Source organism: Boeremia exigua (assembly GCF_020726555.1).
Source record: "Boeremia exigua strain MPI-SDFR-AT-0100 chromosome Unknown C7974scaffold_7, whole genome shotgun sequence".
NCBI lineage: Eukaryota > Fungi > Ascomycota > Dothideomycetes > Pleosporales > Didymellaceae > Boeremia > Boeremia exigua.
The window spans coordinates 654229-666692 of NW_025763524.1; the positions used below are offsets into that span (position 1 = coordinate 654229).

Here is a 12464-nt window from a genome sequence, read left to right on the forward strand (position 1 = left end):
TCCTACATCCTAGTACAGGTCAAACTCTGTAGGCGATCAGATCTACCTCTTCGAGCACGACTTTGTTCGACACATACCTGAAGAGTTCGACTAGTGTAGAAAAGGAATTCACACGCTCTACGCCTTGCCAGAATTGACCTCTTTGGACGAAAGCGGAGACACTATCAAAAATCCCGTGCTCACTCTCCGCATGGCACGGCTGAGATGGGACCTTCACCAACGATCCTCACCATATCGGCGGTTCTCAAGTCTTGGTATCAGACTTGTAGAGCTTGAGGTAACTTCCGCAATGCTCCAAGGCTGAGCCTTCATGCGCAAACCCCTGCCGATCCGACCATACATCAGGTAAGATCGACCAGAACACCTGGCATAGTTTCGATATTCGTCGTCAGTTCAGCCTGGATGATACCATCGTTGGCAGTGGAAGAAGATGAGGATGAGCGATGGTTAAGCGTGGGGAGAATTCTATGGCCAGCAAAGCGATGCATGAGCTTCCATGACCCTAACGAAGTATAAGTAGTGACCTCGAGACTGTGATGAAGAAACCAGCTCACAACTTGCTCAAAGTCTCTCACCGACTTCGCTCTTTCCTCTACGTCCTGCTTCCTCGTTGGCTGCTCGCAAATTATACGCCATGCACTCCAACACTCTATGTTGCGCGCTCCTTGCCAGTACGGCGAGCGCTCTGTCTCTACCACCTCTCATCCCATCTATCCCAGGTGTGACTGAGCCTCTGTCTACCAATGCGCCACCTTTGCCCATCTTGCAGGTGCCAACGCCTCCACTCGAGAGCCCGCCATTTGTCGGCAACCAGAACCTAAAGCCCAAGAAGATCGGCTATTTCTGGACTGCAGCGGGAGACAACAATCACAAGGACTTTCTGGCGACCTATTCTCTTGATGATGCCACGTTCGGTACCCTCTTGTGGGTCACTGATGTACCCTCTAGCGGCAATTCACCACACCACTTGGGCCCATCTCTTGATGGAAAGACGCTCGTCGGCGGCGGTCTTCTGTCTCTCTTGAAAACTCAGGATACCGCCTTCTACTTTGTGAGCTTCTTATCGCCGCCTTGTTAGTTATCTGCATCTAATGAACACCAGGACACCACCAATCCATATCAACCAAAGTTCAAGAAGAGCAACCGCGCTCTGCTCTCTTCCATCACAGATGAGATTCGCGCTAAGCCAGACGGTGGCTTTTTCATCACCTATATGGGATCTGCCGCCGGCACCTCTCCTGGGCGTCTCGTAGAGACTGATGCTGAATTTAACATTATCCACGAGTGGCCTGAGGATGTGCAAGGTGTACGTTATATCCCAAATACCCTTCCTGCGATTATTAATCAATGAATAGACGCTAAACATTCTTGGGGAGCAATTCAGCCCACACGGCTTGAGCATCGACTTTGAGAAGAACATCATCCTGACCTCCGATTTCGTCGTCCCTGTCACCATCCTGAAGCCTGCTTCCGCTATTGGCATCCAAAAAGCCGACACTCTCCGTCTCTGGGAGCTCAGTTCGCGCAAGATCATCTCTACCATCACGATCCCTGACGGCCAGGGAATCCAGGACGTAAAATTCATTCCCGGGAATTCAGAATCCGCCGCACTTGCTACTGCCGTAGGCCCTGGTCAAGTCTGGATCATCTATCCTTTCCGAAAAGACGCCAACGGCAACCAAGGTGTCGCAGAACTGCTCTTCGATCTTGGCCCGCGTGCACGCGAAAATCTGGCCATCTACTCTGACATCACCGATGACGGAAAATTCGCCTACTTCACACTCACCCTTGGCAACCACGTAGCTGCGCTCGATATCTCAGACCTCAACAACGTCAAGCGCCTGGACAACCCTGATGAGGACCAGGGCATCGTCGGACCGCACTACGTCAAGATCAGCCCCGACAAGAAAAATCTGCTTGTCACTGACTACTTCGTTCAGACCGGTGAGATTGGCGTCGTCAACACGCCTGCAGACTTTAAGGCGCAATGGATTGATATCTTGCCCGACGGCAGCCTGAGCTTCAATCGCAGCATCAACTTCCCCACTGAGTTTGCCAACAGGGGCGGCGCGAAGCCTCATAGCGCTGTTATCTTTGACCTGACTGATCCTAACAAACCCTTCTACTACTAAGTGCTGCAATGTTAGTCACGAATAGACTATCGCTACAGCTATTGGACGGGATGGTTGGTCTCATATATGGTTGCTCTGTTCACTCTATCAGCGTCTTAAACACACTTACCGTCTTTACAATTAGTTCAATAATGGTCAATCCTAATGCGTTTCAAAACCCAGACATGTGGTAGACAAATTCCATTGGTCTTGATGCTTGTGACCATCATGTGTCCTGCACCAAGGCATATCTGACCAGTCACTTGACACTTTTGTAGAATCCAGACCATCTTCATCGTAGCCAATAAGCCAAAAGACAAGTCCGTTGACGCACATGCACTCCAACAGGGAACCACCTTGACGAGATCGCTCTGTGATTATCCTTGCCTGATGCTGCATTTCGCCAAGTGACCGGCCTGACGTGCCTGGGGGCAGTAAGGAATGCATGCGCGCATAACAGAAGCTCACCGCCCAAACATAAGACAAAAAGCTGGTCTTTCATCAGAACGCGCCCGCTAGGACGTCACGAAAGATTCTCACAGAAGGATGATGACCACCACGTTCCAACGTCGCTTTTTCCAAGTGTGCAATTTACCTGGTTGACCGCTGATTATCACAGACTGTAGGACAAGCCAAAAACGGGCTCGATTCTGCTGCTTGAAACCTCTTTCCTATCGTTTATTCTGGTATTCCAAAAAGCTACCGATGAGACTTCCGTTATTCTTGACAAGCCGACACTCATACCCAGGCAGCGAAAGCCATTATGCATAAACTTTGTCAGAGACAAGCAGTCAGTGTTCTCAAATCACAATGTTAGATATTTGTTAGTGCTGCGTCTTAAATCATGTTGCTTCCGCATACACGACTGCTCGTCCGCAACTGCCAGGACGGTTATCTACAATAATTATGCGCTCGTAAACTACGGTACGTTTTTCAGGTTTGGTGTTGAACGGGAGCGTTCACAAGTCGTTTCCGTGGTTTGTTAAGACATCGTCCGGTCTGTGCGACGGATCTGGGGGTCCATGTGAAACGGTCTGAAACTCTGTCTGGTGACATCCATGCCTCAGATCAGGCTTCAGCCACACAATGCGCATCAAAGCTTAGCTGGACTACCTTGTTTCTCAGGCTGTAAAATGGAGTTGATGAAGCTGTAGATGCTGGCTTCCTGCTTGTTCAAAAGCTGAATGTGCAAAGGGTAGAATCGCGCATGTGCAAGAATTATAGGAAACAGCATTTGATAGACTGAATAATAACTATTACAAAGGAGCGAAAAAGACCGGGTTCCCAATCCAGACTCTACGCAACCACTTCTCCACTACCATCTACCACCACCTCATACAGTGCCATCCTCTGGTCGCAGACCAGCAGGAATACATCGCACTCCACCGCTCATCCTCATGTACTAATAAAACATTGCTTGGTATTTACACTACTAGTCAAACACACCCTTCGCTCGTTGCCTTGCGTACATGTATCGTTGTCGTTGTCGTTGGATAGAGTAGCTAAGAAGCTTACTCCTCGTCCTCGAGAAGCTCGAGCTCCTCCTCCTGATCATCTGCGGTGAGAGCAGGAGTGACCTTGCGGCGCTGAGCGGGAGAAGAGACGGAGTTGGCGCCAGTAGCAGCGCCAGTAGTAGCGCCTGTGGCAACACCGGCAGTGCCAGCAGTACCAGCAGTGCCAGCAGTGCCAGCGGTACCGGCGGCGGCGCCGGTTGCGGGGACGGCACCGGTAGCTCCGGTAGCTCCAGTAGCAGTACCAGCGGCAGGGGCGGCGGCACCTGCGGCACCAGCAGCAGGAGCGGCAGCGGCAGGGGCAGCAGCACCGGCTGCGGGTGCAGCAGCAGCAGCGCCAGCCATCTGGACGGGAACGCAGCCACCGAAAGGTCCAGCACGAGCGGGGTTCTCGCAGCGGACCATGCAGACGTTGCTTTGTCCAGCAACAGTTCCTGTGCAGGTCTGAGTAGCGGCGACCTGGACATTGAGGGGTTGATCCTGCAACTGAGTGTCCCGGTTGCGACCGCGGTCGTTACCCTGAAGGTTCTGGGTGACGGTCATGGGGACCCAGTTGGTACCAGTACCAGTGGCGTCGATCATGCACTTGTAAGGACCAGCACCATCAGAGTTGACCTGGTGGACGGTCATCATAAGGGCACCGCCAGCGGAGACCTGAGGAAGAGCGCCTCCGCTAAGCTGCATGACTTGAGCAGTGCCGGCCTGAATATCGTTGGCACCTCCACCGAGGGTCTCACCGCAGGTAGCTGCGGCATCACCGCGGAAGCGGGTGGAGTCTTGCTGGAAGGGGTTGCGGTTGGTGCCGTCACGAGGAGTTGTAGGATCAACACCAATGGCAGAGCCATTGCCGCCGGCATCGCCAGTGGCAGCAATGATTGCTCCGTGGCCAGCCACAAGGGTAGAGGAAGCCAGAAGGCTGAAAGCAACAACGGAGGAAGTAGTGAAGTACATTGTGAAGATGAAGATAGTCTGAACCGGTCAGATGGTGATTAAGTGATAGAGTAGAAGGGGTATTAATAGAATGAAAGAGAAGTAGTGATTATTGTAGAAGCTGGGTTGGGAACCTGAGTGCTGATGCTCTTCTTCCAGTCGCGGTCCAAGTCTCATTTATACCTGAGTGCGAGTTGTGAGCCATTGCAGACTTGTCCCCGGCCATCCGTAGACTTGTGTCGGCAACAAACTAGTCCAGACGTGCTGAGGCGCTGAGGTTTGGCCAAGGCGTAAGGATAAGGTTTCGCGGAGGACAGTGAGGCACGAAAACATAGACCGTTACTGAGGTTTGGTCTTGCAGATGGTGCACGAAACGCGGATGAGGTAGAAATCCATCGGAGGAGACCTGCGTCCTTTTGTTTCAGTGGGGTTCTTGAACATGGATTGTGCCGGAATGCGCCATGCCGATGAGGTGTTGCACCAGAAAGCGACCTATAGATGCGATCCTGTAAGTAACATGAGACGGTGAGATGTAGGGTATCGGCTGTAACGTCCTAGAGTCGTGATTGTTCGAAACCAAGGACCAGCAACAGTACCCGAGGCAAGCATGAGCACATGCAGTCTGCAGATCCGCTGCGCTTGAGTGTCGGTTCGCTCTATCTTTGGCGGTGCCTAAGCTTCAGGCCGTCTCAAAAGGTAAAGCTTGGCAGACTGCTTGATCAATCCCTGAGGCTCGTGAAACTGAGCGAGGCTGTGTTGGCAAACAGAGCAATACGTCTTGGCTCCGACCGGCGAGAATTCGGTGAATGCCACAGACAACGATCACAAACAACGAGGATGGGCATCATGGTATTGGTTTTGAGTCCAGCTCCTTTCCTGCAGTCAAATAGTTGATACCCCTAACATGTCGAGAAGACGTCTTCCAGCTTGTTGCAGTCCCAATCGTGCAATGGCATGGTACACGCAGAAACCCCGATGCAAGATGTTCGGATTACTCGTGCCGAGTCTGTGTTTGTAGATGGTGATGCGCGACCCACCGCGGTTAGGTGTGGGTTTAAGTTTCGTTGTACCGAGTTAGGGAGAGAGTTTGGGTTGGTGACACGTCGCAAGTTTCGCAAGCCCCGATATAGCAAAGTCTGGGGAAGCTTTTGTGCTCGGGCAAGCCTCACTCCGGCCTTGGATGTCGCGCATCGTGTGGCTCAGGCTGTAGAGAGGTGCTAAGTGGATCTTATCCAGACGGTGAAGTTTCTGGCGTGTGGTGTTGGGGTTTTGGTGAGCCTCAAGGAGTCAAGGCTCCGCCGCTGATCTTGGCAAACAACACCATCGTCGACACGCGCCAAACACAGCAAGCATCGAACTCGACACTTTCGTCGACATCGTAAACAAACATCATGGGTAACAGGCTACTCATCTGTGTACTTGAAATCCCTTCGCTGCATACAGTGCCAGGAAGGGAAAGTGCGCCTAAATAGCGAGTGAGTGTGCGTCAAGATCCTTTTCTCACAGATGCGTGGGTGAGTGCTGATAGCAATAGATGGCCTTCCAGGCGCTTCTCGGTCTCTGTGTCTCGGTGCGAGCAGTTCTATGATTCTTATTGCTGAGCGCACGTTCAGAACCGCCGCGCTGTACAAACCGCTGGCCTCTGAGCAGATTGCAATTTCTCCCTAAGATGCATAGATAGCTATGTAGACCGTCCGATCGAAGAACGACCTAATCAGCCTGACGACTCGCACATCACGCTTGGTCTGCCTTGCACGCACCCTCCTCTATCCGATCGAAGGAGCTGCGTCGCAGCACGAGGTGCGATGTACATGCTACGACATACATAAAGCTCTACGACTTGCAGACAGCTTAAGGACTCGTATAGCGATGTGGTTCTCGGCATTTGGAGAATGTGGGCACAGGCACAAGAATTGTGTATGCGTATTGCGCCTGAGAGACGATAATATTGCTGAGATTGAAATGGTGCGGTTTCAAGGCATTATCAGTGAATGGCTCCTCTGGCCCAGCACTGAACATATAACGACTTGAGAATTGATGTGTCTATGCTGTATTCCGACCTTCAACATGCATCTTAATCAGGCAACTTCGCTAAGAGCACGTTTTAGGCAGGTGCCAACGACGTCATTCCTACTCCGATTATCGGTGTTTTCTCATCACGACGATAAGCGTAGACGTACCACAGGCATTACCAAGGTCAATGACTGAGCTTACATATCGCGATACCTGCCGCAAGCCAAGCACAGCTAAGAGCGTCTACGACTTCTACCCTGGGCCTTGCACTCGTTAAAAAGTGGACGTCGGATGATATAAAGCAGCTCTGTGCTGCGAGTGGTAATGGCATATATCCGGCCTTCGAGACAATTGCTGAAGTAAGCTCCCAGCATGGTATCTGCCTTCAGGTTGGTCATTGCTGCGATCTGTAGCCGAACGTTGGTGGCAGCAACAACACCAATGCCTTTCGACGCTCGCGAGGCGACAATCGACTCAGTCCACCATGCACTTTACACCAAGTTATCGACGTGTCGAGAGGTGGTCTCGGCTTTCATTGCCCGCATCGAAGCTCACAACCACCGGACGAACGCCATCATCACGTTGAACCCTAATGCATTAAAAGCTGCGGACGCTCTCGACGAGCAACTCTTGGCAGGGAATGCGACCGGATCTCTTTTCTGCGTTCCTGTGCTACTGAAAGACAACTACGACACCGAAGATATGCCAACGACAGGAGCTAGTATCGCGCTTGCAGAATCTCAACCGACTGAGGATGCGCCCAGCGTGACGGCACTCAAGAATGCAGGAGCTATCATTCTAGGCAAGACCAACCTGCATGAGCTCGCGCTGGAAGGAATTAGCGTATCCTCTTTGGGTGGACAAACAATCAATCCGTATGATGCCACACGAACGCCTGGTGGCAGCTCTGGTGGCACAGGAGCGGCGGTTGCGTCTTCTTTCTGCGTCTTCGGCACTGGCACAGACACTGTCAACTCACTACGTAGCCCTGCATCGGCCAATTCGTTGTGTAGCATTCGTCCTACAAGAGGCCTTGTCACACGCACTGGAATTTTACCCATATCATACACCCACGACACCATTGGCCCAATCGGAAGATCGGTGAAAGACGTCGCTACGGCTCTGACAGTCATGGCTTCTACTGGCTATGATGCTAAGGACAACGCGACAGCACTTGTTCCCTCAACGAATCAGAACATTGACTATGCGTCGTCACTTTCGATCGCTAAGCTCAGTGGACTTCGCATTGGGGTCCTCAATGGCTTTTTCAACCGTACCGATTCGGCGGAGGTCACCCCGGTCAATACCGCCATGGATGCGTTGATGTCCAAGCTAGAGGTGGAGAGCGTCACTTTTGTTCCAATTGATGAGACTATATACAACGCAACAGCCATTCAGGCTGCTCTCGACGTTCAGCGCTACGAGTATCGCGAATTGATGGACGAGTATTTACAGCGTCCTTCGCTTTCCGGTCGACACCCCAAAACGCTCAACGAGCTATATTCGCACAAAGCAGTTAATGGGTCTGGCGGTCAGTTCCTTGTACTGCCGACCCAGTACGAGTATGTCAACACCGCATTAGTATCATCAACAAGCAACGAGTCATACATCCAACGTCAAAGCGGTATACGCAATCTAACTCTCGCATTGCAACAAACCTTCGCTGCAAACACTCTAGACGCTATCATCTACCCAGAGCAAAAAAACCTAGTTGTGAAGATTGGATCTCCGTCGCAGAGTGGTCGCAACGGCATTCTAGCAGCGCTTACAGGCGTGCCGGTGGTGACGGTCCCTGTGGGTTTCAGTGAGCCGAGCGAAGACGCACCGATCGGTGTGCCAATAGGTATGGAGATTATGGGTAGGCATTGGGACGAGAAGAAATTACTGGGCATTGGATATGCAATCGAGCAATTGACGAAGATCAGGAGGCCACCAGTGTGGACGAAGGAGGTCGTGGAGGTAGTACACTACGAATCTGTACCAGTTGTCAGACCAAACAAGGAGAACGTCAGCCCTGAATATCCACTGGGCACTTTGTAGGTAACTTGCTATACAACCGCCCGCTTTTTGCGAAAGAAATTGTGGTCTGCGTAGGTCGCACTTAACAGCCCATGCGCTCGCGGCCACGTCTCGTCTCAATCCAGCTGTTGGCCTCAGGCACAAATAAAACTTCACGTAAACACAGCGTACATCGTATTCTGCTGAAAATTGAAAGAGAATACGCCTGAAGACAAATTCTCGGAGTATTTCTCGAACCCACCTGTATCGACTAGGTAGACCGTTGTCGGTGAGGCGACGATCGGTATTTTTACAGGGAAATCATGCAAACTGTGAGATGACGTCCGGCAATGGTCCGTGGCTAGCACAGCCGCGACACAGCCGGGAACGGTGGCAAACTTCACGGGTCGACGAACATCTTTCGTAGGCAACACAAAGCGCTGCAAGCTCCAGAGAGACGCAAAGATAGGGAACGATGGTATCACGAAGATTTCAATACCCGTGCACTCGCTTTATGGAAGCTCGCGGATAGGGAGCTACAACACGTGACCATGTGCCAAGATGCCCAGAACGCTAACAGTCCAAGCTCAGTGGGAGGTTGTCATCTTCCTGAGATCTGATCTCCTTGTTCTCCACGGCGTCTACCATGCTTCTTCAACAGCACAGATGGTTAAATCGCTCCGCTATGCCGCTATCGTCAACATCGTCACTCTCGTCGTTTTCTTCATCTACCTCGTAACCTCACTCTACCTGATTCTGCGCCAAGGCCTGGGGCGGAGCTGGCCATGGGTCTGGCTTACGGCATTATGTGTTTGCCGGCTGGTGCAGGTGTCCATGGATTTGGCGACCACACAGCTCACGCCCATCGCAGTCGACGTTTCTAATACAAGCGTTTCGTCCGGCGTTGCAATTCTTACCTCTATGGGCCTCACACCACTCTTCATGTCAACCAGCAGTCTTCTCAACACGACGACCAAACCGAAAGGACGCCGTATGCAATGGATCTTGCTTTTTGTGCACGTTCCTCTCATCATTTCATTCATCCTCATAGTAGCTGGTGGTATTGATCCGGACTCTCGCGACAACAGCCCTACGTTCTCGGCAACGGAGGCAACAAAGGCTGGCATCGGTCTTTACATCGTCTGTTTCTTAATCCTTATTTGGGCTACAGCAGTCATCTCAGCCCGTCTCTATCTCGCGGATTCTCAAGAAGTCAAGATTCTGACTACTGTTGTCCTCAGTCTGCCATTCTTCGTCGTCGATATCGTCTATATGACATGCTTCGCATTCGAAAGCTGGGTCGACAAAACTTCTGACATGCGATTCAACGTTATTTCCGGCGATGTTACGACTCAATTGTGCATGTACGTACCTGCCCCATCAGCGCCACCACACCTACTCTGCTTGTCATCAGATACCAGGACTTGAGGTTCTCTGAGCTGCAACGGCTTCTATCTGGTCCCTTGCGATCGTCCTCCCGAATACGCATAAGTTAACCATCCATTGTCGCTAACATTTTGTGATAGGCAAGTAATCATGGAGTACATCGTCGTCGGTCTCTACTTATTTCTTGGGCTGGAACTTCCTAGCAAGGCTGCCCGCATCAGGGAACAGATTGAAGAGGTTAAAGAGATGAGTGCGGATCAGCTCCAAGAAACCATCCTTTGGAAGCTACACGAGGCCATTTCACGAGTTGTAGCTGCGATGATCATGCCGGCCCTCAGATTCTCACACTGGATGCTGGGGAAGATTTTACGCTCTGGCCAACCCACCTGAACTGAGGCTGTCGTCATAGTTCGTAGTCTTGACTACGGTAAATCCACTCGCTGTACACAACCTGTGTAAGGCGTACCACTCGGTCAAACCGAGGATACTCTGACTGGAGAGGTCTAGGACAGCTGACGATTGTGCAAACGCCAGCAGGCCAATGGATTGCAAAACGAAAGCGAATCGTGGACGTGTCATCAATGACATCCATGTCGACCATCCGGTGCGACAAACTTCGTGCTTGCCGGTTTGGTCTCGATGATCAATCTTCCCCAGCGGAGATCTGTCTTGGAGCAGACTCACCCCTTCAAGTCACAGTTGCCTGTGGACGAATGACCTGCATCTTCGGCATACACATGCGGGCTGTGAGTTCCTCCACCCGCGCACTCGCAGATCTGGCTCTTCCGCTGTATTGGTCGCAACACGAAGTCGACGATCTCTAATGCAACAAAAATGGCACGCTGTCGTCTCACCCGATACTCGGGCAATCATATCAAAGTCCGCGATTGTACATAATATGTGTGCGATGGGGCGAAGCACCACGCATGTCGCGTGAGAACAACCATTTGGAGTGGGTTTTGCGGGACCAAGAGGACCCAGGGCGAAACAGTTCCCCAGGGCAACAGATTTGTTACCCGGTGTTCGGCAGGTGGGATCTGGGTACAGTTATCCTGGTCTGAAGCATGCCTCTTGGCATCAAAGCTACAGAACAGACCTACTAGTGCTTCTTGCTTTTAGGATCATTACCGCTATAGGACCAATGTCAATTGTGATCTGCAAAGCTCGCAGATCTGACTCAACTCTGTGCGCTCTGGTAGAAGACAGCTTCTGCTGTTCCTCTATTCCTCTATTCCTCCGTTCCGGGTGACTTTAATATTGAGATGGGAGCATCAGCTGCTGGATTCCTTCGCGCTGGGTCGCAGCATACATTCATGTCCTATTTGACCAGGATATTCAATGCTTTGTCGCCGCCGATAGCCTCTCCAGCCTCTCCACTAGCTATGTATCATCACTGTCAGGACCCAGTGATCGTGGGGTCACATCTTCTTTTCGTGCCTCTGACTCTCTTCACAACATTCACAACAGTGCATGGGAATTAAGATTTCTCACTCAGGAGGGCCCAGATTGAACGAGGAAGCTGAGCCACAATCTGCCAGTTTTATCACCGCACCCAATTACTTCCAACTCAGCTACTTGGCAAAACGCAGCATCGGGACGGAAGGACGGCTAATCTCACAAAACCGGTTCTTGCTAGAGTTAAAGCTTTTAAATCATATCCACTTAGTAGTAGTCTTGTGGCTTCTGGACTGTGATAGGACCGATTCAGACTCCACAAGAGCGCCAAGTGGCTGATCAGATGTACCTACAGGGGGGGGGGGTTTGATACAGTGTGCCGGCGTGGCATACATTCAGCAAGTTAGATGCTCTAGAAGAGTGTCGCAGCTGTTCAAGATTGGCCAAACTCTCAATGACTACCCGTGAGATATCAGCGGGAGAGTCAGCCCCCTGTAGGTGCAGCATTGACCATGAAACTGTACAGTATTCCATTCCATCTTGCGTGCTGGGCAGGCAAGCATCCAAGGTAACCAGAAATTGAAATTTTAACCTCTGTCAACAATAGATGTGAACCTGCGCTATGATGATCAAACGTCGCTGACCCCAGCAACTCATGAGCAGAAAAAAACAACTTCATCTAACAACGTAATTCAGGTGGTTGATTGGGTGATGTTGCCTCCAAAAAAATTCCTCACACGACAACAGAGTTTTCAATGCGGGAAAGTGCAGCTGACTGACTCTGCCATGAGTGAGATGTATATGAATGAGCATGGGAATAATCTCTGCCCGCTTGGTAATCAAGGTAAAGCTTTTCATTGCTCCTTGACTGTATATATATACGTACCAAGCCGTCACTATTCCATCGATCACATCTCTTCCCAACTACAAGTTGGATATCTTCGATAGTATAGTGGTCAGTATTTCTGCTTGTCATTCACAGGACAGCTCGCAGGAGGCCGGGGTTCGATTCCCCGTCGGAGAGATACGATTCTTTTTACTGATTTGGTGTATCAATGTTCGACGCTCAGATTTTTGCTTGTGATGTGCGATCTGTGCGTCAGTATCGTGCCTCGGCTGA

At 51.2% G+C, this 12464-nt stretch overlaps 4 protein-coding genes and 1 non-coding gene across 5 annotated transcripts; 4 read left to right on the forward strand and 1 right to left on the reverse strand.

The window, feature by feature from the left end:
* Positions 1 to 634: 634 nt before the first annotated feature.
* Positions 635 to 2132, forward strand: C7974DRAFT_312287 (uncharacterized protein; the record flags this gene model as incomplete). Its single annotated transcript, XM_046138359.1, has 3 exons — positions 635 to 1051; positions 1103 to 1306; positions 1356 to 2132. 3 exons carry the CDS (start codon positions 635 to 637, stop codon positions 2130 to 2132), a joined length of 1398 nt encoding a protein of 465 aa, XP_045996129.1.
* Positions 2133 to 3351: 1219 nt separating this feature from the next.
* On the reverse strand, positions 3352 to 4573 carry C7974DRAFT_463869 (uncharacterized protein; the record flags this gene model as incomplete). Its single annotated transcript, XM_046146247.1, has 2 exons — positions 3352 to 3513; positions 3689 to 4573. 2 exons carry the CDS (start codon positions 4571 to 4573, stop codon positions 3445 to 3447), a joined length of 954 nt encoding a protein of 317 aa, XP_045996130.1. The 3' UTR covers positions 3352 to 3444.
* Positions 4574 to 6779: 2206 nt separating this feature from the next.
* C7974DRAFT_199368 (amidase signature domain-containing protein) lies at positions 6780 to 8865 on the forward strand. The gene has a single exon (XM_046136746.1). It carries the CDS (start codon positions 6938 to 6940, stop codon positions 8603 to 8605), a length of 1668 nt encoding a protein of 555 aa, XP_045996131.1. The 5' UTR covers positions 6780 to 6937; the 3' UTR covers positions 8606 to 8865.
* Positions 8866 to 9229: 364 nt separating this feature from the next.
* On the forward strand, positions 9230 to 10339 carry C7974DRAFT_313563 (uncharacterized protein; the record flags this gene model as incomplete). The annotated part of the gene is made up of 2 exons (XM_046138416.1): positions 9230 to 9927; positions 10090 to 10339. The coding sequence occupies 2 exons, from the start codon at positions 9230 to 9232 to the stop codon at positions 10337 to 10339; spliced, it is 948 nt and encodes a 315-aa protein (XP_045996132.1).
* A 1943-nt stretch (positions 10340 to 12282) lies between these two features.
* On the forward strand, positions 12283 to 12368 carry C7974DRAFT_t81. Its single transcript has one exon. It is a non-coding gene; the product is annotated as a tRNA-Asp (tRNA).
* The last annotated feature ends 96 nt before the right edge of the window (positions 12369 to 12464 follow it).